This window comes from Urtica dioica, chromosome 7 (genome assembly GCF_054948205.1).
Source record: "Urtica dioica subsp. dioica isolate 48M chromosome 7, U.dioica_male_clone48M_v1_H2, whole genome shotgun sequence".
NCBI lineage: Eukaryota > Viridiplantae > Streptophyta > Magnoliopsida > Rosales > Urticaceae > Urtica > Urtica dioica.
Window position 1 is genome coordinate 7,761,419 of NC_142762.1, and position 23,113 is coordinate 7,784,531.

Consider the following 23,113-nt stretch of genomic DNA (forward strand, 5'->3'; position numbering starts at 1 on the left):
CGTTGTCGAATTGGGCGCCATTATCGGTCACGATCGAGGCGGGGATACCGTGCCTGCATATGATGCTTTTCCAGATGAAGTTTGTCGTGTTTGCTTCAGTTATTCTGGCAAGCGGCTCGGCCTCTACCCACTTAGTGAAGTAGTCAATGGCGCTAATGGCATACTCATATTGCCTTGGCGCTCTAGGGAGCTTGCCAATGATGTCCACGCCCCATTTAGCAAAGGGACGTGGGACAACGATGCTGCTTAATGGGTTCGGAGGCCGTCGCGGAATTTCCGCGAAGCGCTGGCATTTGTCGCAACGCCTTGCCGATTCGCAAGCATCTCGCTTCATGGTAGGCCAGAAATAGCCTTGCTTAAGCGCTTTGAGCGCGAGGGAAGTTCCAGCGGCGTGGTTCCCACAGATGCCCTCATGAATTTCGCGGAGGACCTTGGTCGACTCAACGCTATTGAGGCATCGGAGCAGCGGTGTTGAGTAACCGCGCTTATAGAGTACGCCTTCTCGGAGCGTGTATTTGGATGCTAAGGCCCTCAGCTTATCGGCTTCTTTGCGGTCTCCGGGGAGTTCCCTTCTTCGCAGAAACTTGACAATTGATTCCATCCAAGTGGGCTGAGATGCCGCCTCTATGGTCCCAATTTTTTCTCGGGAGACGGATGGTCGTGGGAGAAATTCAATGGGTACGGTCCCCAATCCGTCATCGTCGATGCCGGATCCAAGGCGAGCAAGTGCGTCAGCCTCTGAATTTTGTTCTCTCGGGATTTGGTGGATCTCGAACTAAGAGAAAGCATCGAGTTTGGAGTTCGTCATGGCCAGGTATGCAACCATGTTAGGTTCCTTGGCAGCATAATCCCCTTTAACCTGGTTCAAGATCAACTGCGAGTCGCAGTGTATTCGCAAGTTATGAGAGCCAAGCTTCTGTGCCAGTTCTACCCCCACAATGAGCGCCTCATATTCGGCTTCATTGTTGGAGGCCTGGAAGCCGTAGTGCAGGGCGTAACGTAACTTTTCCCCGTCGGGGTTAATCAGGACTATTCCGGCGCCAGCCCCACGAGCATTAGATGCTCCATCAACGTACAACTCCCAGATGGGACCCGTTGGGTCAATCTTTCTTTTCCGAGTTAACGCGTCCTTGTTTAGGTCATTTTCCGCTCTTCCCATATCGGGAGTATAGGAGAATTTTGCCACGAAGTCGGCTAAGGCCTGCCCCTTTATAGCCGTTCTTGGGTGGAACTCAATCCCGTACTCGCTCAATTCTTGGGATCAGATCGCCATGCGAGTCGATGTTCCCTTTTGAAGAGCCTTACCGATCGGATGCTCGGTCCGCACCGTGATTGGGTGAGCTTGGAAATATGGTCGTAGCTTCTTAGCTGCCGTTACGACAGCCAGAGAAAGTTTCTCTATCTCGGTGTAGCGCGTTTCCGCGTCCAGTAAGGCTTTGCTCACGTAGTAGACCGGCCATTGGACCTTGTCTTCTTCGCGTACAAGAACAGCACTTACAGCTCTTTCAGAGACGGCAAGATATACGTATAGCATCTCGCCCTCTCTTGGTTTAGAGAGGAATGGTGGGGACCCAAAGTAAGCCTTCATTTCCTGGACGGCATTTTCGCATTCGTCCGTCCACTCAAAGTCGTCCATCTTCTTTAGAGCTTTAAAGAACGGTTGACACTTGTCGGTGGCTTTAGACACGAAGCGTGTCAGAGCGGCTACCCGGCCGGTCAGGCTCTGCACCTCTTTGACTCGTCTTGGAGACTTCATTTCAAGGAGTGCCCTAATTTTTTCGGGGTTTGCCTCTATCCCTCGTCGGCTGACGATGTATCCGAGGAATTTCCCGGATTCAACCCCGAACACGCATTTATTGGGATTGAGTTTCATTTTGTATCGGCGGAGGATCGTGAACATCTCCCTTAGGTCGTGTACGTGATTGGTTGCCAGTAGGCTTTTAACGAGCATGTTGTCCACGTACACTTCCATCGTCTTGCCGATTTGATCGGCGAAGATCCGATTTACGAAGCGCTGGTATGTCGCTCCCGCGTTCTTAAGGCCGAAAGGCATGACCTTATAACAGTAGAGACCTCGATCGGTGACAAAGGTTGTCTTAATTTGATCGGGCTCGTGCATTCGAATTTGGTTGTAGCCTGAAGAGGCGTCCATGTAGCTGAGAAGTTCATGGCCGACCGTGGCGTCCACCAGCTGTTCGATACGCGGGAGTGGAAAGCAGTCCTTAGGGCAGGCTTTGTTAAGATCTTTATAGTCTATACAAATTCGCCACTTCCCATTAGGCTTTTTCACCATTACCACGTTGGCGACCCACTTGGGGTACTTAGCCACTCGGATGAAGTTTGCGGCGAGGAGTTTCTCGACCTCTTCATTTATGGCCAGGTATCGTTCTGGGTTGAACGTTCGTCTAGCATGCACCTTTTCAACGACCTTTGGGTCTTCGTTCCATCGGTGCACTATTACTTCGGGATCAACTCCAGGCATATCCGCATGAGTCCATGCAAAAACATCCTTGAACTCCCGGAGAAAGGCAGTGAGCTGAGTTTTGATGGCGAGTGGAAGCCGGATGCCGACCTTTACAACCTGATCAGGCTTAGATTCGTCCAGGACGATCGGCACCAGATCATCAGAGGTTTCCACTTTGAGTCTTTCGATTTCATCCCGGGGGTCAAGTTCTCTGAACTTCCTTGCGTCCCTTGGGTCGCATGCTTAATCGTCTTCCAGTTGGAAGATTGTGTTGACTGTTTTTCCCGCGGATTTACCATCAACTCCTTGCACGTAGCATATTCTGGCTTGTGATTGGTCTCCGGCCATAATGCCAATTCCTTCTTCGGTGGGGAATTTCACCAGTAGGTGGTACGTGGAAGTGATTTCCCTGAGTCGGTTCAACGTGGGTCGCCCGATGATTAAGTTATAGGGCGACTCTTGATCGACCACTAGAAATGGGATCATGTGAACGGCCTCAATGCCTCCAGGGGTCCCAAAGGTGACCGGCAGGTCGATGATGCCCTCGGTCATAACCTTTTTCCCCAGTGAACCTAAACAAGGGCGTTTGGGTCGGAGTCGATCGCAGCCCCCCGAGCTTCATGCGCTCTAGGGTGGACTTGAAAATTATGTCGGCAGCGCTGCTGTTGTCGATGAGAACCCTTTTCACCAAGTTATTGGCCACTTGGGCCTTGAGCACAATTGCGTCATTGTGTGGATGCACAACTCGCTTGGCTTCTTCATTGGTGAAATACATCGTCTCGTGAGGCAAACACGGAGGCTCTTCATACGTGAAGTTGACGTGCATAGCAGCGCCTTCCTGAGCCGCGGCCCTAAGGAATTTCTTCCGTTGTCGAGCTGAATCCCCATCTTATGGACCTCCCAATATGATGGTCACCACGTGGAGCTGCGGATTGGCGTTGGCAGTAGCCGCGGTTCGTTCCGCAGAAGCGGTTGTTCCTTCTCCCTGACCAGACTGTGGTCTGTTCGTGGTGGGGCCCGCAGCGCTAATCATGCGTAACACGAACTCTTTCAGCTCACCCCGTTGGATCAGAGCCTCGATTTTCCTTTTAAGGTTGTAGCATTCCGAGGTCAAATGACCGTATTCCCGATGGAACTCACAATATCTAGATCGATCGCGAGTTGCGGGATCCTTTTTCATTGGGGCCGGGGGCGTGAACTTGTCACGTGCCAGAGCCAGGATTCGTTCCGGCGCCGTGTTCAACTGTGTGAACGACGAATACCCTTTGAAGTTTTCCGCAAGTCGCGGCTTCTGGGGTACAGGGGGTTGGTTATTAGAAACCTGATTTCCCTTGTTTCGTCTTTTACGAGGTTCGCCTTGCTCGTGGCTAGGTTCCTCTCGACGACGAGAGCTCTGATTGTTACTCTTGCGGCCGTCGAGGTAGTCTTCGACTCCCATGAAGGTCTTAGCCTGAGTCATTAACTCGGCCATGGTAGAAGGGACACGGCCGACGACCGACTTAAGGAAGTCACTTGTGCGTAGGCCTTCTATGATAGCGGCAATTGCGTCACCGTCGTCAAAGAGGTCGACCTTGTTTGACTCTTCAGTGAATCGGGCGAGGTATCGTCTAAGAGACTCACCACTCTCTTGCTTGATTGACCACAGGTACATCTTGGTCTTCTTTTGGACCATAGATCTAGCGAACCGTGCTAGGAACATGTCCTTCAGGTCTTTGAACGAGTGGATGCTTCCTGGCCTTAAGTTCTTGAACCACTCGAAACCGGGTCCGACGAGGGTCAAACTAAAAGCTTGGCACATGGCGCCAGGAGAGACACCCTGCATCGTCATCCAGGTTTCATAGTGCTGGATGTGGTAAGCAGGATCTGCTTTCCCATCATAGGGAGTGAGGTTCGGGAGTTTGAAAATCCCCGTACAAACCTCAGCCAATATCTGAGCCGTGAAAGGTAAGGAGTTCTCCTCAACGACCCCATAGGTGCTTCCACCTATTCCGTATTCTCTGAGATCTCGCACCTCATTTCGAAGATTGTGGATCATAGTGACCACATCGAGACCGGTCGTTGGAGTAACCCCTTGTTCGTGAGGAGTTACCTGTCGCCTTTCGTTAGACCCTTGCCCTGCGCGGCGATTCCCGTTAGTTGGGGCTGCCAGCGGGATGTTGGGTCTAGAGCTTAGCCGCTCTCTCGGATCATTGCCACGCCAATGCGTTGAGCAGTGAGGTGGTGCCTAAGGTTAGGGCTGGTCGTACGGAGGCGCAGGCTTCGTCTGCGACGGCGCGCTCTTCGCGTGCCCTGACTTTCTGCAACATTCTCCCTTCGACCTAGTCGGTCGAGGGCTGAACGTCGGGAATTCCCCTCTTGAGAAGCTGCCGGCGCGTCGCCTGCCCGGGGTAGGGGATTTGACGGACCGGCTTCAAACACGGCGGGGAGTTCCCCGTCCTTCGTGAGAGAAGTCTTGATATCCTCCGAATCCCCGGTACCCTCGTAATCAGGGTCGCGGTCGCGGCTCTCCTCGTTGAGGTTCTCAGCATCCCCGTTGGGGATCTTGTCATGCGCAGGTCGCTTTGCAGCCAGTCGGCTGTGGTACCTCGCGTTCTTCGCCTTCAGCCGGCGGACATTCTCCTCCAACTCCATGATGCGGTTGTCCCTGCTATCCGGAGATGGAGATGGTGAGCGGGTCGAGCTCTCCTCATGGAGCGACTCTTCGTCACCATACGCTCAGGAGTGCAATAAGTATTTCTTGGTCCCAGTGACGTTATCGGGGTTGTTCACGCCCTCAGAACGTACGGGTGGCTGACTACTCATCTTTTCTCAAGTCCGAGAAAGTTGAGTTGGTAGAAGAAAAGAAGAAGATTAATAGAAGGGATTTCGGGCTGAACAGGTCGGGAAGCCCCCTCCTTCTAGCGCCAAAATGTTGTCGCACGAAAATGAACAACTATTGTATACCTCGGGCGGTTCGATCTAAGGCCGAACCAAGTGATCGCACCCGGGTCAAAAGTGTGAACTCGAAAGTCTCGAGCTACGCTTTCTCTGATCAACCCGCCTCTCAAAGGAGGAAAGGGGTAAGGAGGAGGAGTGACCGTGCCTTGGGTGTCAGCTGCCTACGTACCCGTGTGTAGGATCAGGTCAGAACGTAGTTCAAGCGTGTAGGACGCAGTATGAGGAGTGGAACCTTGGCGGAGAAGCGTGCTCAACGAAGGAGACGAGGCGCGGAGGAGTCCTCGGCAGCGTCTCAGAACTTCGGAGATCGCGTGCGCGTCTAGCGTGTTAGACGCGCAGAGGGACTCTAGTCGAGAACCCTAGGGACGTGCTTTGAGCACCGGGGGGCGTTCAGTCAGAGGGAGCGACGTCTGGGAAGTCCCCGTGAGTGCTTCGGAACCTCTGAGAACAAGAGAGACTTGCGAGAATCCTTCGGGCCAGATATGGCATCAAGAGAAGCAGAGAAGAGTGAGAAATCGAGCGTGTCGATAGGAGATGAAGGGATGGTTTCCCCCTCAGTGAGAGGGGGTTTATATAGGTGTTCGGGGACCCTAAGGGGGTCCTTCGTCGCCAATGTGGGACTCAGGGCGCCCACCTTTCCAAGAGGAGGCGCACAAGGGGCAGCGGCGCACTATGCGCGGCGCACGGCGCGCAACCCGCGGCGCGCGGGCTGCGCCGCTCAGTGCGCGGCGCGACCTTGCCCGGGCGCGGCGCGCGCGGTGAAGCCAGCGTGGCGCGCGCGGGGCTGTGCCTTCGTGGGCTTTTCACGACCGTCGTCCTTCCGAGCCCGTTTGAGCTATTGTGAGTTTTGCACTTTGGGTTTATGACGCAAATGTTTATGTTCGACGGATAGGATTCGAGTCGAGACTCGACTCGAGGAGCGAGGCTCGACTCGAGGAGACCGACTCAAGGCTCGACTCGAGGAGCAAAGCTCGACTCGAGGAGACCGACTCGAGGCTCTACTCAAGGAGCGAAGCTCGACTCGGGGAGACTGAATCAGGTGTCAACTCGAGGGGCGAGACTCGACTCGAGGAGCCGACTCAAGTCTCAACTCGAGGGGCTAGGCTCGACTCAGGGAGTCAAGAGTTTGGGCGAGGGCTTGAAGACTTGTCACTTTTCGGGACCTCTGGCCTTACCATCGGCCCTTTAAGTGACGTGCCTTCTTGGCGTCTCGGGTTTTCCGAAAACGACCGACAACAGGGTTTTCTAAGAGTACGATTGTTGAGGATATCGGCCACCTTATATTCCCATATGATTTGGATGATTACATTAACGTCCCATTATCGAGTTCCTTATTGATAAAGAATATCCACCGAAATGTTCATAAGATCTGAATCAGCCTCATCATCAATGACCTCTTATGAGTAAAGCCATTTTTCCCCAAATTTTTTTACCCTTTTACCCCTCCCCACCAAAAGCAACTATTAGCTTTTATTATCTCTCGGGTGGCAATAATGTCATTTCATCCTTTATAGTGATATGATTTGGGATTCACATCGAAGAAGTTCCCCGAGGCACAATATTTTTTTGTGAAAAATTTCCGCCCATCTCAAGGGAGGTTTAGCAACCATGTGCCATCCCAACTTCGAGAGGAGTGCCAAGTTCATATCTTCGAATTTCCGGAAACCAAGTCCCCCTCTCCCTTTCGGCTTACAAATGTGATTCCACCAAAATTTATGAGTCATCTTATCTAATCATTGACAAAAAGTCCGTTGAAACTTATAGGTGGACATAGCATAAACCAGAATACTTTGGATAACCGATTCAACCAAAGTCAATCTCCCAGCATTGGAAATTGTCTTCTCCATCCACCTTTCGATACGATCATGAACTTTTTGTTTCAAATAATCCAAACATTCCGACTTGTTTCTACTCAAAAGAGGGGTTCCCCAAGTGAAGCACATCTTTATTATATGTAGTTATTTTATTGCTCATCATTTTATCTTTAAAGAAAGAAAGAGCAATAAATACAAGAAATTCCCCCACTAAAATAACTACATTTATTTTTTGATAACCGTATTATACTGGTTCGACCCGACTAATATTTACGAGGTCCTAACATTATTGACTAAAAGACTATCCCAATGGTTCCAATAGTTGCGTATAAGGGGAATCGAACTGGGGACGTATAAGGTCCCAATAATCACCCTTACCACTATTTTGATGTAAAGAATAACTCAGGCTAAGTACTTTTTCGAGTGTCAGCTCTGTAAGTAAGATAGAAGCTTAATATTTCTTTTTCCGGAAGACAAATCATGATCTACTCTAGTCCATCTCAAGAACTAACTTGGCACATACATTGTCATTATGATAACACAGAAACTCACAAACTTTTTGCCTCAACATTCTTATTATTCTCTGGCCGAAGATACAATGTTATAGTTTTACAAATATCTTTGACATGATATACGAAATGGAACAGACTTATGATTCAGAGGACGTAGCAGTGTTGTCTTTGTGCTTGATCATACCAGAGTCCACAAGGACGGGAATCTCGGCTGCGAGCCACGGAGCAAGCCCTAAGCATAATGCGTGAGCTATTCCAAATCTTGGACTGCAATGAAAACAAAAATGATTGCATGAATTACACATCTCAAAGACTGGTAGAAGATTTGCTAATGGAATTTACAAATCAATTGTATATGCATTAGTTTCTTTTTTTCCCTTTCTAGCATTTCCTCCAAAAAAAACTCTTATCTTTCCGTCTTAGTCTCTCTCTAATGAGCCTATCTTTATGTTTCTGTTGTACCCGTTATAGACCAAATCCCATTATGCTTGGACGGATGAGCAGTGATATCATATTAAGTATTATATAATTTCATCAACATATCAATTGCCAGCGAGAGAGGAAAGGAACATACGACCTTATTGAACCTTGTTAACCTATGAATTTTTTTATTTTTTTTTTATTTTTAGAGAAGAAACTAACCTACGATCTTATTAAGACGTTAAATTTTGTGTAAATATATATATATATATATATTGTTAAGTTCCTTTACCTTTCAAATATGAGACCCTCAACAGAATACATTCAATTGGGTACTTGAACTACCAAAGACATCTAACTACTGATCTCCTAAATTGGGTGTTATAACAACTAATAATATTTATTCCTAGGTTCTACTCTGATTACTATCAAAATCGGATTCACAAATTCTGTTCTTTATAGCTGAATCGATTATTCCAAATACATAAAAAATCAAAAGTAAATTAAATTAGGAGTGAGAGAGAGAATGAGCGAAATCCATACCAGTTCTTGGCCCAGAGAGGCTTGAAATGAACGGTCAAGCATATCTTACCACCTCTGTACATCTTCTGAGTCTTTCCGTCGAGCTGAGGGAGCTCGAGCTCCGGCGCGGTGGCGGGATAAGTGACGGGGATGTCAAACTGGAGATCGAACTCGTACTTGAGGAGGTTGTGAACGTACCAGCACTTTCCCGTCCAGCGAGTTCCGTCAGAGTTCGCGGCGGAGATTCTGAACCAGTCGTTGTCGTTTTGCTTGTTCATCTGAGTGTAGGCGATCAGGGACTTGTACTCCTCCTTCAGCCTCTGCGTCCACTGAGCGCCGTCGCGAGGACCGGCCTTTGTCGCCAGAAGAGGGATCTTCGTCAGCGTCGACTTCGTGCTCGTGTCCCATCCCTCCATTGATCTCTTTTCCAAACCCTAACCCTAACCTTTATTTTTTTATGTTGACAATTCTCCTTCTTCTTCTTGCTAATTTATCCTCCGATTCCAATTGCGCCTTTGCTTTGTACAATATTACGTGACAGGAATCTAAAGACATTTATCATGAGAAATTCTATATTTAAAGAGAAAATGACGCATATATGCCCTCTTTGAAAATGGGTGGCTTTTTTTTTTTTTTTTTTTTTTTTTTTTTTTTTTTTTTTTTTTTATAGAAACGATAAATTTTATTAATAACTGAAATAGCTCCGAAGCAAAGGAGAACAGTACAGGGGAAAACAAAGCTCAGGCAGGCCTAAAACAAACAGCCACCGAAACTACCAGCCCACAACCTCAGACCAAAGCTGAAACCCAGTGTCTAGACAAAATAGAAAAAGGGAAATCATAAAAATCTTTACAATTGACATGTAACCAGAGAGCAATACAATGATTAATGCTTTCCATCACCGCTCCGAAGCACCAAACCTCGTCCTCGAAAATGACCTTGTTTCTTTTGCCCCAAATACACCAAGCAGCGGCCAATCTGGCTATCTTGAAAGCAGCCGTCCACTTAGGATTCCTGTTGTACGCAGCTGGCGACGAAAATAGCTCGGCCACGGAATTAGGCCGATAATTTTCAATCGAGAAATTCTTAAAAATCCAGTCCCAGACGAGGGACGAACAGGGACACTCCAGGAAGAGATGTTGGATGTCTTCCGCTGCGCTTCTACACAAGGGACACCAGCTCGGAAGAAGGGTCCATTGGGGATTACTCCGTTGGACGAGGTCGGCCGTGTTTACCTTGAGAAGAACCAATCTCCACCCAAAAAATTGAACCTTTTTAGGAACTTTTGCCTTCCAAATCCCGTCGACCATGGCCACTGCTGGAGAGGGAGAGACAGGAGCCAAGTCTAAATACATAGACTTTGAAGAGAAGGAACCTGTATCATCGAGCCATTTTCTTCGGTCTTCGAAACTAGTCCAAAGGGAGATAGGATCCAAGATATGACTAAGCTCCGCGTATACAATCGCTTCTCTATCTGAAAGATTCCGGGGAAAATTAAAATTCCAATAAACTTTTCCAGAGAACTCGTCGGAAAAGATGGCGATCTGATTAACTTTGACCGATTTAAGCGGGCAAAGACGAGCGAGCCCTGGAAACCTTTCTAAGAAGGTCCCAACTTCAACCCAATCATCTTCCCAGAACCTCACCACTGAACCTGTCGGTGGATCGAGCTCGCATCGGACACGAACGATCACTCCGATGCGACTCGTTTGAGATGATTCCACCATATAACCATATTAATGCGGAAAAATAATTAATTACGCTGATCATAAGCTAATTAAATTATGGTTATAATTAACAAGATCTAGTTATGTTTAATTAATTTAATTCACGATAGCATATAAGTCAAGTAACCGATATAAGAGTAAACGAGTACTTATATTGATTTTCGGTTCAGCTACAGAACGCTCCAATCCAATTGCGTACTCCTTGCGTCGTCTTGATGAAGGACTCGAGGATGACACCTTAGTCTTCCGAAACGTAATTGTTGGAATCGATCTAGGGTTTGAGAAAATAATTAACGCTTCGGTAAGCGGCGGAATTTTAAAAAATTTCTTTTATAAGTAAAACAGTTTTTACTAACATAGACAAGTGCAAGTACATGTAATTAAAAACCAATATGAGCTAGAAGTTTACTAACCTTTCTTGAAGCTTGAACTTTGAAGAAGCTTGTGGAAAGTTTGCAATGCTCGTCTCCCCTCGCAGCACGTCTCTCTTTCTTTCCTCGGCACCTCGAGCAACCACGAAAGTTTCTATCACTAAATCACTCGAAAAGAAGGAATTAGTGAGTGGGCACTTTTAAACACTACGACTTAAGAACGAGTCTCAAAGTCGCAGAGCTAAAGACTAGGTCGAGTGAGGACCTAGGTGCCAAGACAAGAAAAATCGAAAATATAAACTAGAGAGAGAGAGAGGAAGGGGCGGCCAAGTCTAGAGAGAGAAGCTCTCAATCTCTAAAACTTTGGATGAATGAAAAGTGAGGAATGGGGCTCCTATTTATAGGAGAGGCTTTACCTTCAATAAGGTACTTTCCTCTTCTATAGAATATCACATATTCATGAGCAAAAATCCCTTATTTCCCATTCCATGTTGGGCGCCCAAGGCTGCCTCCTAGAGGCTTGGATTTGTTTCCTTTTTTGTTCCTTGGCTTGCCCTTTTCTCACTTGGCCGAAATTCCTTGTGCATCTACATGCAAATTTGTTTCCTCTTTTTCTTTTGGCAAGTATCTAAATACATTTATGCACAAAATAATCTCTCTTTCCTCTTGGGTGGTGGGCGCCTATTCTAATGCTAGAAAGGCCTTCTAGAAGCTTTTCCACTTGTTCATGACAACATGAAAAAGGCCCATTAAGAATTTTCAATAAAATTCTTATGAAATGAAATTAATCCACAAGGCCCAATAAACTAGTTATGGCCGAGTGACATTAAGTCATCAAATGAACTTGTCAAAAAATTTATTGACATTCACTTCATCCTTTGTCTCAAAAGACAAAAATACCCTTTTAATTATTTTCGTTCTTGTTTTGACTTAGCTTCCAGTTTAACTATTCCTATCGATGTGATTCGTGACAGTGACCTCATGGACCCAAATGAACAAAGCTTGAGCTAAACACTTGGACTCAAAAGTTCACGAAACCTTTTCCCAGTTTTGCTTAATGCCAACTGACTCCACTAAAGAACTGACACTGAAAATCTCTCGGTTCAAATGAATTTATTTTCTACTCAAGAATTCGACCTAATTATGATGAGCGGATCCACTGAATATTATCTATGTTTACCCTTCATGAATGTCATCAGCTAGTCGGGATTTACTAAATTACCATTTTACCCTTCTAGCTGTTATTTCCTCAACTCCTTTGTCGCTTGTGAATAAGTTAGAAACAATGTATTGACGAGGAGCTAACAAGTCACATTGTTTCATCCAAAAGAGTCAGGACTCAATTTGGACACTGGCCAGTTCATTTATTCACACTCCAAGGAACAAAGCATGAGGTGACATACATTGCATTTCAGCAATCTTGTACATGAATTCCATATCTATGAGAACTTCACAAAGTTACTCATGACATACTCACAACTTAGTACTTCACCAATAGGCGTTGTTCGGAATCACATAGTGAGTCCGAACTTTGACTTTCTCAAATGAGAATACTAAGGTGTGAAATGGCATGTTTCATTTCAGGATTAAGGTAAGCATGATGCAATTCATACATAGTGACTTCGAGACATAAGAGGTTAAATGGTTTGTTCCTATATTGTCTCTAGAAGTGCACTCGTCAATTCAGTACCTTCGGAAGATACCTAGAAGAACTATAGAGTCCCCAACTCTCAATGCCTCATAACCAGACATCATAGATTCTTCTAACAATCATACTGAGGTCAATAGTCCTTTGACCCTAAGATTGCGAATATATCGTTTTAAGCAAACTACGAAGAGTTTGTTCATGCAAATCTACATTTGTCTCTTCGTAAGTTGTTAAGTTTGTTTATGGACTAAAAGACTAAGGTTTTATCATAAAGCTTCAAACAAAGAAAGAATGAATGAACGTTTCAACTTTATTATTAATGAATAAGCAATTACAAGCAAGAGTCTTCGTAAGACTATATGACATCAAATGTACATAAATAGACACTACTACTCTTCTTGTGGGCACCATTGACAACAAACTCCCACTTGACTCAAAGAAGATGTGAGTAGTCCTACATGCCTAATCCCTCTCGAAATTGGTCGAAGACCATGTTCGCTAGGGCCTTGGTGAATAGATCTGCCAGAGATCTACTTCACCTCCACGTCTCCGCGCTACACGATCTCTCGAATCAAATGGTATTTCCTCTCAATATGCTTAGAGCGCTTATGGCTTCTAGGTTCCTTTGAGTTAGCGACAGCCCCACTATTATCACAATAAAGGGTCATGGGCTCGTCGACGTTTGGAACAACTTCCAAATACTTAAGGAATTTTCTAAGCCATACAGCCTCTTTGGATGCTTCACAGGCAGCCACATATTCTGCTTCCATTGTGGAGTCAGCAATGTAAGATTGCTTAATACTTCTCCACACAACAGCTCCACCATTAAGGATGAACACAGATCCCGAAGTGGATTTCCTGGAATCCTTATCCGCTTGAAAATCGGAGTCGGTATATCCCGTCATAGTCAGGTCAGTACCTGAGTATGTAAGCATCAAGTTCCTAGTTCTTCGAAGATACTTAAGAACATGCTTAACAGCAATCCAGTGCTCGGGTCCAGGGTTGGATTGGAAACGGCTAACTACGCCAACGGCGAAACAGATGTCAGGTCTAGTGCAAAGCATAGCATACATGAGGCTTCCTACGGCAGAGGCGTAAGGAATCTTCCTCATGTCTTCAGTCTCTTGTGCAGTCTTGGGAGACTGGTCCTTAGAGAGTGAAACTCCATGCCTAAAGGGTGTTTGGCCCTTCTTGGAGTCTTGCATCGAGAAGCGATCCATTACCTTATCAATATAAGATGCTTGAGAGAGCGACAGGGTCTGGTTTTTCCTATCTCGAAAGATTTGGATCCCCAGAATGTACGCGGCTTCTCCTAGATCCTTCATATCGAATTGCTTTGCCAGCCAGACCTTAACCTCAGATAACTTACCCACGTCATTACCAATGAGTAGTATATCATCGACATATAGTACCAGAAACACAACTTTGCCTTCGTGTATTAACTTGTAAACACAAGGCTCATCTATTGACTGTTCAAAGCCAAAGCTCTTTACAGTTTCATCGAATCTAATATTCCATGACCTAGATGCTTGCTTTAGTCCATAAATGGATTTAAGCAACTCACAAACCTTGGTCTCTTGACCTTTATCCACAAAACCGTCTGGTTGAGCCATGTAAATGCGCTCGTCAAGACTGCCATTCAGAAAGGCTGTCTTGACATCCATTTGCCAGATCTCATAGTCGAGAGCTGCAGCTATGGATAGGAGTATGCGGATGGATTTAAGCATCGCGACTGGCGAGAAGGTTTCTTCATAGTCAATCCCTTCTTGTTGGGTATAACCCTTCGCCACAAGTCGTGCTTTGAACGTCTCGACGTTCCCATTAGGACCCTTTTTCTTCTTGTATATCCACTTACACCCTACGGTTTTAATCCCTTCAGGAAGGTCTACAAGTTTCCAGACATTGTTGACATACATCGAGTGCATTTCAACTTTCATGGCGTCAAGCCAAAGGTTTGATTCAGAACAAGCCATCGCTTGGCTATAGGAAACAGGGTCATCCATGTCGGAGACGGCTACAAGAGAGTCTCCATAAGACATGTACCTGTCAGGCTTTTGAACAGCCCTCCCACTACGTCGAAGTACTACTTGACGAGATTCTGATGAGTTAGGTTGTGTTTCAGTTGGGGTAAGAACAGTTCTTACAGATGAGGTAGAAGCTTCCTCACCCAACTTTTCTTCAAGCACAATTTTGCTTCTAGGTTTTGCATCTTTCATAAAGTCCTCCTCGAGGAAACGAGCATTCGTGCTAACGAAAGTCTTATCGTCCTCGGGACTATAGAAAGTAAAACCTTTGGTTTCCTTCGGATATCCTACAAACAGGCACAATTCTGACCTACTAGCCAACTTGCTAGTCTTTTGCCTCAGCACGTGTGCAGGGCAACCCCAAATTCGGATGTGGCCCAAACTTACTTTACGGCCAGTCCATCTTTCATAAGGAGTACCAGGAACCGTTTTAGACGGAACTTGGTTCAGAATGTAAGCGGCTGTTTCGAGGGCATATCCCCAAAAGGAAGGAGGGAGTGATGAGTAACTCATCATTGATCTAATCATCTCCATTAGAGTTCGGTTTCTTCTCTCTGACACTCCGTTTTGTTGAGGTGTGCCAGGTGCGGTAAGCTGAGAAGCGATACCTTCTTCTTTAAGAAAGTCATCGAACTCTCCAGACATATACTCACCACCTCGATCGGATCGAAGGGTTTTGATCACTTTGCCAGTTTGCTTTTCCACTAAAGCCCTAAAGACCTTAAATACGTTAAAGGTCTCGGATTTGTGTTTGAGCAAATAGACAAACCCATATCTTGAGTAGTCATCAGTGAAGGTAACGAAGTATTCGTATCCTCCACGTGCCTGTTGGTTGAGCGGACCACATACATCAGAATGTATTAGTTCCAGCAACTCAGTGGCTCTTCGACCCTTATCGGAGAAAGGTCGCTTAGTCATTTTTCCTTCTATACAGGATTCACAAGTAGGTAGTGAACCTATTGCAGAGGCTTGGAGTGGACCATCCCTCACAAGTCTCTTAATCCTATCTAGACTGATATGACCAAGTCTTAAGTGCCAGAGGTATGTTGATTTTGTTAGATCGGAGGATTCAGAAAGTTTGATCCTCTTTGGCTCCCTAATCAGATCATTATCTATTTCGGTGTCTAAAAGAGAAGGTTTAGTGGGATAGATGTAGAAAAGAGCATTCTTCATACATGCATCAGTGACAAAAGAATTATCAGGAAACGAAATACGAATTCCATTCTTAATGAACTTTAAACAATAATCTTGCTCACGAAGACGAGCAACGGATATTTAGTTCTTCCCAAAGGTAGGAACAAAATAAACATTATTCAAGTTTAAAGTGCGGTCTTCAAAAGACAGCGTCACGGATCCCACAGCCTTCGCGGACACCAGGCTCCCATCACCCCATTTGAAACAGAACTCGCCTTCCTCTAAGCTTTTGGTTTTCTTGAAACCATTCAAGGAACAACAAATATGGTTAGTAGCAGCGGAGTCAAGAATTCACGTTGATACATTATCAGCTACTAAGCATGCTTCGGTAACTAGTACAATACTATGTTCCTTTGCTTTGAGATAGGCAGGACAGTTCCTTTTATCGGCTTTGTAAGGTCTGTTCTTAGTTCCAGAGGCGGAGGCTTTTTGCTCAGTAGCATGTGCCTCTCCTTGATTCCTCTTTCTCTTAGTGAGATCTACAGCAGTGTGAAGTCCCTTCATAAGCTTGGTAACAGTGTACTCTAGCTTGTTTATGAAGTAGTTCATCTTGGAGGTATCAAGAGATGCGGGGAGAGTTTCTAAGATCATATCTATGATATTCTTCCCATCAATCTCAGATCCTAGGATTTCCATTTTATTCAGAAAACTAATGATCAGTATCATGAAGTTTCCAACAGGAGTCCTAGCCTGCATATGACAGTTCATAAACTGTCGGACTGCTTGTAGCCTTGTTTGACGCCTTTGCCCTCCAAACATCTCAAGGAGATTGTAGAGCATGTCAGCGGCAGTCTCGATGTCACGATGTTGCTCTTTCAGCATATTGTTCATAGATGCCAAGATATAGCACCTCACAATCTCATCGGATCGAAGCCTGGCCGCTAAGGCGTCATTGTCCTCTTGAGTTGAATCATCATTCGTCAGAGGAGGACACGGGGTGGTGAGTACCCATTTGTGCTTGTTAACGGTATGTATTATGTCGAGGTTACGTTTCGAATCTACGTAGTTTTCGTTTTCGAGTTTGATCGAGGAAAAAAAGATTGAGAGATGGTTGAGAGAGACATATTGCCTATATAAGTTGAAACAAGTTTATGATTAGTCTTTGGTTTAGGATTTAAGTTTTATTAAGACTTTTATAAAATCAAAAGGTGTTATAAACCAAACGATAATTTACTCCCTCAAGAGAAGGCCGCAAAAAATCTCTTTTTATAAGTAAATGACACATCATTAATGCTTAGCCAAGATGTCAATACATCAGCTTTGACTAGCCACCTTGTAAATTGGTTTGATCACTCATATCCTTTCGCAGAGCCTCAAGGGAGGATTACTAGGGATTGAGCCTAAGTGTGTAACCAACCACTTAGTCCAAAAGATCAGCTTTGAAAAACAATCCCCCAAGGGGAGGCCTTGTCATCATTGCATCACTCTCGGACGTAGCTCATTGAGCAATGATCGAAGCAATAACGCCTTAGAGTACTCACATTTAAGTGAAGGTCGCAAGAGCGGCTCTTAGTCCCACGTTATTGCATCTTTCACTAGTGTTGGGGATCGTGGGTTACAAACAACGAATATAACCCTCTCACTTAGTTTTTAGAGTTGGTTCATCGACTCTTATAAGTTCGGAAACAAATTTCCTAGTTAGAGAGCGACAGAGCGGACAACTAGAAGAGAATCCTAGATCGATATGTTCAGAGCAGTATTAGTGCATAAAGGCACAAGGTACATACTCGATCTTTTCCTATTTTCTATTTCGGGAAAGTGCGTGAGGGAAGTGTGAACTTCAACTCACTCGAACACTTGAAAGTTTGAGATTACACATCTTTTTATTTTTCGGCTTGTCTACAAGGAGACCTCCCACTTATATTTTCAAGAGCATATAGATTTTGAACATATGTGATATAGATATAGTTTTGAAAACATTTTGAAAATTTATTTGATTTGGATGACAAAATATTTTTCAAGTTTGAAAGTGAAAACGGTTTTTCAAAATTCAAACTAGTTTTGTAAAAATTCAATTTCAATTAATCTTTCAAAAATCAAAACTTTTAATCTTACACATCATGTTTATAATCATATGAAAAACATTTTTGCTCAAGAAAATTTTCTCATTAGAGTTCTATAACTCATGGTAGTGGTGTTTGAAAATCCGGATTTCTAAAAAACTGGAGTTTCAGACAGCCGCGCACCTCGGAGTAAAATCGCCATATCTGGCGGCTCCGATGTCCTTTTGAGCCGAAACCGGTGGCATTGGACAGAGGACAGACAGAGCTTTAATTTGATTTAAGAATGATTAAATTTCGATTTCTGAGCAGAGAGTTATGCCACTTTTAATGCGGGTTTACTCCAGCTCGAAGAATAAGAAATAATTAAAGCTTGGTCCTTTTTAAGGTGCGAAAAAGAATCGAGTGTAACGGAACGTTTTAAGATGTTGTTTAAAGCTTTTATTTGTGTTTTATTAGCAGGGTAATAACATAGAATAAAAGAAATAACAACAAGCATAAAACGATTCAAGTAAAAATAAGAAACTAGCAAGATATCAAAACTAGTCACAAAATTTTACTCGAAATTTCTCAAACCTTTAAAACACGTTTTTCAATATAAAAAATTAAAAACTTTTAGAACTGATTCTAATATGTTTTAAAAACATAACAAACTCATAGAAAATCAACATGCTTTTTAATTTAAAGACAAGAGCATTAAATTAAAAAAAATCTAAGATTACAATTCTAACTTGTCACAAAATTAGTAAACTTTCGAAAACGATTTTCAAGCTCATAATTTTAAAAACCATGTACATGCTAATCTTTGACCATAGCTCTGATACCATTTGTTGGAATCGATCTAGGTTTGAGAAAATAATTAACGCTTCGGTAAGCGGCGGAATTTTAAAAATTTTCTTTTATAAGTAAAACAGTTTTTACTAACCTAGACAAGTGCAAGTACATGTAATTAAAAACCAATATGAGCTAGAAGTTTACTAACCTTTCTTGAAGCTTGAACTTTGAAGAAGCTTGTGGAAAGTTTGCAACGCTCGTCTCCCCTCACAGCACGTCTCTCTTTCTTTCCTCGGCACCTCGAGCAACCACGAAAGTTTCTATCACTAAATCACTCGAAAAGAAGGAATTAGTGAGTGGGCACTTTTAAACACTACGACTTAAGAACGAGTCTCAAAGTCGCAGAGCTAAAGACTAGGTCGAGTGAGGACCTAGGTGCCAAGACAAGAAAAATAAAAAATATAAACTAGAGAGAGAGAGAGGAAGGGGCGGCCAAGTCTAGAGAGAGAAGCTCTCAATCTCTAAAACTTTGGATGAATGAAAAGTGAGGAATGGGGCTCCTATTTATAGGAGAGACTTTACCTTCAATAAGGTACTTTCCTCTTCTATAGAATATCACATATTCATGAGCAAAAATCCCTTATTTCCCATTCCATGTTGGGCGCCCAAGGCTGCCTCCTAGAGGCTTGGATTTGTTTCCTTTTTTGTTCCTTGGCTTGCCCTTTTCTCACTTGGCCGAAATTCCTTGTGCATCTATATGCAAATTTGTTTCCTCTTTTTCTTTTGGCAAGTATCTAAATACATTTATGCACAAAATAATCTCTCTTTCCTCTTGGGTGGTGGGCGCCTATTCTAATGCTAGAAAGGCCTTCTAGAAGCTTTTCCACTTGTTCATGACAACATGAAAAAGGCCCATTAAGAATTTTCAATAAAATTCTTATGAAATGAAATTAATCCACAAGGCCCAATAAACAAGTTATGGCCGAGTGACATTAAGTCATCAAATGAACTTGTCAAAAAATTTATTGACATTCACTTCATCCTTTGTCTCAAAAGACAAAAATACCCTTTTAACTATTTTCGTTCTTGTTTTGACTTAGCTTCCAGTTTAACTATTCCTATCGATGTGATTCGTGACAGTGACCTCATGGACCCAAATGAACAAAGCTTGAGCTAAACACTTGGACTCAAAAGTTCACGAAACCTTTTCCAAGTTTAGCTTAATGCCAACTGACTCCACTAAAGAGCTGACACTGAAAATCTCTCGGTTCAAATGAATTTATTTTCTACTCAAGAATTCGACCTAATTATGATGAGCGGATCCACTGAATATTATCTATGTTTACCCTTCATGAATGTCATCAGCTAGTCAGGATATACTAAATTACCATTTTACCCTTCTAGCTGTTATCTCCTCAACTCCTTTGTCGCTTGTGAATAAGTTAGAAACAATGTATTGACGAGGAGCTAACAAGTCACATTGTTTCATCCAAAAGAGTCAGGACTCAATTTGGACACTGGCCAGTTCATTTATTCACACTCCAAGGAACAAAGCATGAGGTGACATACATTGCATTTCAGCAATCTTGTACATGAATTCCATATCTATGAGAACTTCACAAAGGTACTCATGACATACTCACAACTTAGTACTTCACCAATAGGCCTTGTTCGGAATCACATAGTGAGTCCGAACTTTGACTTTCTCAAATGAGAATACTAAGGTGTGTGTCACGACCCGCGAGCGTCGTCACCTCGCCCGCAAGCCGCGACTCGACGGAACCAACATCACGTAGCGGGAGCATATCATATATGAATAATATAATGTAAACAAACATTTAAAGTAAATACATAATTTACAAAACATATAATATACGAAATACAATATTATTAAAAATGCGGAAACGTTTACAACAAAAGTGGTTATCGAAATTCTCGGGAAATTTTTCGTTTTTTCTTTCAGAACTAGAAGTCGTATATCGACCCTCATATATATACATATATGTACATAGAAGCTCCCGACTTCACATATATACACGGGATATTATTTAAGGAAGAGTCGATATTATTCAAAACATTATATATATAGAGGTCTACTTCCCGAGCCAGAACCCATAGCCCGTAGGTCAAGAGATACGCGTTCCGTCTCAGTTTCCTTCTCGGTCGTCTACATTGCCGCCTTGCCCTTATCTATATTACCAAGGGACATAAAACTATGAGTCGAATGACTCAGCAAGCGGGAGTCGAGCCTATTAAAGAAAAGCAGCTAATGCAAAGCATGTGACGTGCGAACAAGCAAACAAGAATGCAGGATGCAGCTATCACCTAAAAGTGACTAATGAGCGCGCATCCTAGAATACTAGCCGTCCCGCAAGGTTATACACTCCTCACTGCTATAACCTCCGGTCCGACTAGAGACCAGTTTTCAACTTCGAGCAGCAGTCGTCAACTGATCTAAGTTTTAACACATGTCTGGGATCCACTAGTGGTACTTCCTTCATCATGACGTCAGCGCCACTGGTCTCTGGCATAGTGAGCTCGCGAACCGCGACCATCACCCACTACGCCCCGGTGTGCTCAAGGCAGCTTCCGGTGAGTCTTCCAGCAAGCAATGAGCTCGCGATGCGCGACCTTCACCCATTGCTTTGAGTACTCGGCGCACGGACCGGCATGGCCCGCCAAGCACAAGTCAGGGACTTGTGAGTACCACCGACACGAGTTTAAAGTTTGGGTACATTGCAGCTAGCAGCGTACACGTTAAACTTATATACGGAAGAGCGTGACGGGATAAACCCCGAAAGAAGTTATTGTTTCCCTTTGAAGCTCGTTTAGTGTTTTAAGTTGAAAGCTCGAAATGTGACTTTCGAACTCTCTACTCTCGATTGAATTTGAGAGTCTATCGCTCTTCCGTCCTCTCGATTCTAACCTACTTCCTAGAGTTAGAAGAGAAGTCTAACCACACACAAAGCAAACAAGGCTGGTTCAAGTTAGCGTTTGAACCTAACGGGCGAACCCGAGCTAAGTTTTCAAGCAAGAGTGGCCGAAGCCTTAACTTTCGAGTTTATTCATTTTTAGGCTTTTACCTACTCTTGTTTACTAGCAAGCAAATGCACAAACAAACAGGGTTATACCCTTGGAAAGTAGTTGACTTATGTCTCCACACTTACCCGGAATTGTTCGACAGAAAGCTTGACGATTCCCGAAGATGTCTTGCTTCACACGTTCTTCGAGACACTTGGCACTTGTCGAACGTCGAGAGAACTAGCATCCGGAGTTGAACATCTGTTAGTTAATGGATTCGAGTTTACTTAAAGATAATAGGGTTCGTTGTCGGGATTAGAGTCGGTTCGGAATTCGAGAATTTAATTTATTATTCCCCGGTTTTTCGGAGGTTTATTCAAGACTCGCGTATCCTCCTATCGAGAGTGATACGAGATAATGTTCAACGAATAATCACGAGTCTTAAATAAATCAAATAATCCGAAATTAAAAATAACCGAGAATTCCAAACGAATAATTAAATTAAATTCATAAGCATCGTTAAATAAATAATTTATAAATTATTTATTTAAATTCTGAAAGTACATATCTAAGAGTATTTAAACGCTATAAGCGATTTAAAACTCACGAGTTAATCGAGCTTTATTTCGATAACTCTATCACTTGATATCTTCAGAAACTGATCTCGTCGCTCTTGACTCGTCTGGTTCCCGTTCGTCCGTCAAGATCTGTAATACAAACCTGGAATCCAACGACGAGTTAATATCTTAAATTCCAAACCCTTATCAGTTTCACAATCCAAATCCCGATTCCAAAAATCCCGAACCCAACACCAATTTAAGTACACTTAAACCGAAATCCAATTATCCGGAAACGTTCTAATACCAAACGACCACAAAACTCAAATCGAGGCTCAGAAAAATAATCACGAGCAGTGAGACCGAGCCAGCCAAAACCAAGCTCACGGTCACAAACAAACATATGGCTCAACCAAGTTACACGGCCAACCTAGCCAAGATAAGCTTTATGGCCAACACTAATACCAACCAAACAATCGGCCAAACAACATACTCAGCCAAAACAACCACTCAAACCAACATATAGGTTCTCAGATTCAACATCACAGCCTCAGCTAAAACAAATCAACACAAACATCAGAAACCTAACAAAACACACACGGCCAAGACAAGTGAAAACACTGAAATTACGTCCAAACTTCAAATCATCACCGAACAGCCATTATCAAACGAAACCCAAGCTTCAAACAGGTTTAAAAACGTCTCAGAAACATCAATTGAAACGCAGGAATTCAAAAGCCCCAACTCAAACCCTAGTTCATCACATTTTCGGCCAAATTCATACCAAACCAAGGAAATACGAAATCAATTCTTAAATTCGAGCCATAAACATCAACAACCGAGTTCAAACATCGATTAAAATCAAACAATTTCACCGAATTCATTCCGGATTCAAAATCCCCAATTTTTGAATCTAAGAACCCTAGCTTTGAATCCAAACCAAGGAGAAGAAATCTCACCTCAACCCACGGGTTCTAGCTTTCTCGGAGGGTTCTCGCGTCCTTCCGGTGTCTTTTCCTTGCTCCGGCGCCACGGCGGTCCTCGGCGACGTTGTTCTTCCTCGGCGTGGACGCGCGGCGACGTGGCTCGGTGCTGGGTGGTGCGCGAAGAGGAAAGGAAGGAGAAGAG

At 44.0% G+C, this 23,113-nt stretch overlaps 1 protein-coding gene and 1 long non-coding RNA gene across 2 annotated transcripts; both read right to left on the minus strand.

Annotated features, from left to right (window-relative positions):
- Positions 1-7,763: 7,763 nt before the first annotated feature.
- LOC149390184 (ubiquitin-fold modifier-conjugating enzyme) lies at positions 7,764-9,234 on the minus strand. Its single transcript, XM_089621234.1, has 2 exons — positions 8,691-9,234; positions 7,764-7,994 (listed from the first exon to the last, which is right to left on the minus strand). Exons 1-2 carry the CDS (start codon positions 9,083-9,085, stop codon positions 7,865-7,867), a joined length of 525 nt encoding a protein of 174 aa, XP_089477360.1. The 5' UTR covers positions 9,086-9,234; the 3' UTR covers positions 7,764-7,864.
- An 11,178-nt stretch (positions 9,235-20,412) lies between these two features.
- Positions 20,413-22,144, minus strand: LOC149390185 (uncharacterized). Its single transcript, XR_016300398.1, has 3 exons — positions 22,036-22,144; positions 21,575-21,668; positions 20,413-20,597 (listed from the first exon to the last, which is right to left on the minus strand). It is a non-coding gene; the product is annotated as an uncharacterized LOC149390185 (long non-coding RNA).
- Between the last annotated feature and the right edge of the window lie 969 nt (positions 22,145-23,113).

Excerpts from the sequence above, each read along its gene's own strand:
- LOC149390184 (XM_089621234.1), bottom strand. The coding sequence starts at position 9,085 with ATGGAGGGATGGGACACGAGCACGAAGTCGACGCTGACGAAGATCCCT. Across the intron at positions 7,995-8,690 it reads CCTCTCTGGGCCAAGAACTG|TCCAAGATTTGGAATAGCTC; the intron begins GTATGGATTTCG and ends TTTTCATTGCAG.